This window comes from Lucilia sericata, unplaced genomic scaffold (assembly GCF_015586225.1).
Source record: "Lucilia sericata isolate MDLA Ls3-8-SP2 unplaced genomic scaffold, ASM1558622v1 Contig001835F_arrow, whole genome shotgun sequence".
Lineage (NCBI taxonomy): Eukaryota > Metazoa > Arthropoda > Insecta > Diptera > Calliphoridae > Lucilia > Lucilia sericata.
This window is the reverse complement of record NW_023995730.1, coordinates 2465-6683: the sequence shown is the minus strand read 5'-3', so window position 1 is coordinate 6683 and position 4219 is coordinate 2465. Positions and strand designations below refer to the sequence as shown.

At 33.3% G+C, this 4219-nt stretch overlaps 1 protein-coding gene across 1 annotated transcript; it reads right to left on the bottom strand.

Moving 5' to 3' along the window:
* Positions 1-1005: 1005 nt before the first annotated feature.
* On the bottom strand, positions 1006-3693 carry LOC119612815 (protein enabled-like; the record flags this gene model as incomplete). The annotated part of the gene is given in 6 exon segments (XM_037968687.1): positions 1006-1363; positions 1418-1535; positions 1611-1796; positions 1913-2071; positions 2768-2850; positions 2853-3693. Coding segments are annotated over 6 exon segments (1416 nt in total), but the record flags the coding sequence as incomplete, so codon positions are not given.
* Positions 3694-4219: the final 526 nt, after the last annotated feature.

The window sequence follows — 4219 nt, the reverse complement described above, 5'->3', positions numbered from 1 at the left end:
TATAGTCTAGTCTATAGTCTAGTCTATAGTCTAGTCTATAGTCTAGTCTATAGTCTAGTCTATAGTCTAGTCTATAGTCTAGTCTATAGTCTAGTCTACAGTCTAGTCTATAGTCTAGTCCATAATCTAGTATATAGTCTAGTCTATAGTCTAGTCTATAGTTTAGTCTATAGGTTAGTCCATAGTCTACTCTATAGTATATTCTATAGTCTAGTCTATGGTATATTTTATAGTCTAGTATATAGTCTAGTCTACAGTCTAGTCTATAGTCTAGTCTATAGTCTAGTCTATAGTCTAGTCTAGTCTATAGTCTAGTCTATAGTTTAGTCTATAGGTTAGTCTATAGGTTAGTCTATAGTCTACTCTATAATATATTCTATAGTCTAGTCTATGGTATATTCTATAGTCTAGTCTATAGTCTAGTCTATAGTCTAGTTTATAGTATATTCTATTGTCTAGTCTATAGTCTAGTTTATAGTTCAGTCTATAGTACAGACCTAGAACAAAACTAGAACAGAACAAAAACAAAAGCTAAAGAATTAATTTTACACAGAATTATATAGTATATTGAAATACATATAAGTATTGTAGTATATATATTTAAAAGATTTGTTTTTTTTTTATTTATTTTACAAAGTATAAAAACGTATTAACTAAAAAACCAAACTAAATATATATGAATTATTTTTTTTAATAATTATGTTTTAATGTTAAAATGTCTTAATCGAAAATGGTTTGTTTGTGTTTGTTTTGCGAACTATTTTTTTGTATATATATATATTTTTTTTAAATTTTGTTTTATATATTGATTGTTTTATTAATTAATAATAAATTTTAATTATTATTAATAATAATATTTAAATAATATTATATTTATTTTATATAATTATTAATATTAATAATATATATTATTATTATAATGTATGGTAAGTTAATTATGTATGTATATAGTATAGTATGTATAAGTATATATGCTTAAATTGTGTTTTAATTTAATAATTGCCTTACATATATATAAAAAAAAAAACATATTTTTATTATATTTATTAATAATTGTTATATTAAATGTATATTTATATAAAAAAAACATGTTTTTAATGTTTTTTTCTTCTTGTTTTTAAGTTTTTTTTTAGGGTAAAAAAATTGTTTTTAGCAGTTTGTTGCTGTTTGCTCTCCTTCTGTCGCTCTTCTTATGTTTTGTGTATTCTATGCATTTTATGTTAAATGTATATAATATAATGGGGGTTTTTTGTTGTTTTTATTATATATTATGTATAAAATACATTATTTATTTAATAATCAGATCCAAAATTATTTACCTAAAGATAATTATTTTATCTTCTGTTAAATTCAGATTTGATAGCTGCAAAAGAAGGAACAATTATCAACTGTTAAACTTTGTCTACAGCAAACTTACCATCTATGATTTCTTGTTTAACTTTTTGTATTTCTTGTTTCATTTCTCTCACAATTTCAGCCTTTAATTGTTCCAAATCACTGCCCGATAATGCTACCGATAAGCCATCACCATTGACCTGCTGGTAGTCAGTACATATATTTATTATTAATCTTAGTTAGAAATTAAAATTCATTATTGTTTTTTTTTTTACCTTAAGTATCGTTTCTTCACTTGCACTGCCGAAACGTTTGCGCATGGGTCTGGGTGATTCACCGCCACTGTTCGATGTATTATTTGAGTTAGCATTTGAGTTGCTGGAATTTGAATTGCCCAATTTATGTGGCAGAGTATTGGATTTTTCCCAGGGTCTTTGTTTAACTTCGGGTTCCGGTTCGGGCTGTTTGAAAAACGCAAGAATTAGAACAATTTTTGAATTCCTTCTTTTCAAGCAAAAACTTCTTATCGCGAATATTCCGAGAATTATTTCTCTTAACTGAAATACATTTCACTTACCTCTTTCTTTTCTGCTTGAGCACGTCGTCGTGCTAACGTTTTGGCCATTTCATCCATCATAGAGGCCATGCCATTAGTACTGCGTCCAATGGTGCCATAATTACCGCTACCACCACTTGGAGTACTGCTACCGCTATTCTCTGTAGGGGCTGGGGTGGACTGCAATAGAGAAAAAATATATTTTATGCTGAACTTTACTAAAACTGAACTAGAACTAAACTAGAACAGAACTGGAACGAAATTAGGACTGAACAAGAACTGAACAAGAACTGAACTAGAACTGAACTAGAATTGAACTAGAACTGAACTAGAACAGAACTAGAACTGAACTAGAACTGAACTAGAACTGAACTAGAACTGAACTAGAACTGAACTAGAACTGAACTAGAACTGAACTAGAACTGAACTAGAACTGAACAAGAACTGAACTAGTTCAGAACTGAACTAAAATTGAACTAGAACTGAACTAGAACTGAACTAGAACAGAACTAGAACTGAACTAGAACTGAACTAGAACTGAACTAGAACTGAACTAGAACTGAACTAGAACTGAACTAGAACTGAACAAGAACTGAACTAGTTCAGAACTAGAACTGAACTAGAACTGAACTAGAACTGAACTAGAACTGAACTAGAACTGAACTAGAACTGAACTAGAACTGAACTAGAACTGAACTAGAACTGAACTAGAACTGAACTAGAACTGAACTAGAACTGAACTAGACTAGAACTGAACTAGAACTGAACTAGAACTGAACTAGAACTGAACTAGAACTGACTAGAACTGAACTAGAACTGAACTAGAACTGAACCAGAACTGAACTAGAACTGAACCAGAACCAAACTAAAACTCACCTTCTTTTTCAATTTTGCCTGTTGCAATTGAGCCGCCAAAGATCCCATTAAATCCGCCTGAGGATCATCTTTTTGGCTGCCATACCACCCATGGGAGGTGGTGGCGGTGGTGGAGGAGCGGCTGGTCCTCCGCCGCCACCACCCATTCCACCCATGGCAGGTGGTGCTGGAGGAGCGGGCGGCTGTGGTGGAGGTGGTGCTGCTGGACCACTGACAGTATTTGCATTATTATTAAACATTTGAGGCGCGGCACCACCAAATGTAGGTGGTGGTGGCGGAGCTGGTGCGCCAGCATTGGGAGGACCAACTGGACCACCACCAGTACTGCTCATGCGATTAAGTGGTGGTGGCATAGGTACATTACCACCGGGAGCACTATTCTGCTGCGGCATCATAGGTGGTGCAGCGGGCACCTGACCATAGGGATTCTCCTGTTGCTGTACCTGACCACCGCCATTCATTTGACCATAAGCATTTGGTGGTACGGGTGGTCCATTGGGCATGGCTGGCGGTTGGGGTGGTTGTGGTGGCATGGGTATGCCACCACCACCTGCGCCCACTATACCGCCGCCTCCACCCAATTGTGTTTGACTGGCATACACCACACTATTGGCGCTCTGTGAATTCGGTATACCTGGACCCAATTGTTGCTGTGAAGACACATATATTGGTCCGCCACCGTTTTGATTTTGATGCGGTGGCGGCATGGGAGGCTGTGTAACATTTGGTGGCATTACTCCGGTCTGCTGTTGTGAATATTGATGCATATTAAGATTGGGATTAGAATTTGATAGAACATAGTGGGATTGCTGATACTGATAGTTGATATTTATTGATATTTTGCATATGATTGAATGGTAGGATTCAACATAAAAGAAAGGAGCATAACAATAGTTTGTTTTTTGGAAATCATTCAGCCAGATTGTTCAGATTGTTTTATTGGAAATTGTTGTTTTTGATATTTTATACATTGATGGGTAGTTTACAAATTTGCAGGAAGTTTATTTTGTTCAATTTGATGATAGGATCAAGCAGTAGTTTTTTTATTTTATTTATAATTTTTGTTTTTTGTAAAGGTTGGAAAAGCATTCAGGCATGAAATGAAATGAGAAAAAAGGAAATAAAATAAAGAAATAATGAAAATTTAAATAAAACAAAAGTCTGTTTAATAAACCATGCAACAAATGTAAATTAAAGAGATTTGCAATATGGAAATACTTAAGAATTATTGCTATATAAGGTTAATATATATTTAAATTTAAGAAATTTTATATAAATATACACATTCAAATTGATTTACACTTCGAACTTTTTACAACTGGCTTAAGGAACTAAAACTGAATAGTACTGAACTAGAACTGTTCTAGAAAGAACGAACTAGAACTGAACTAGAACTGAACTAGAACTGAACTAGAACTGAACTAGAACTGAACTAGAACTGAACTAGAACTG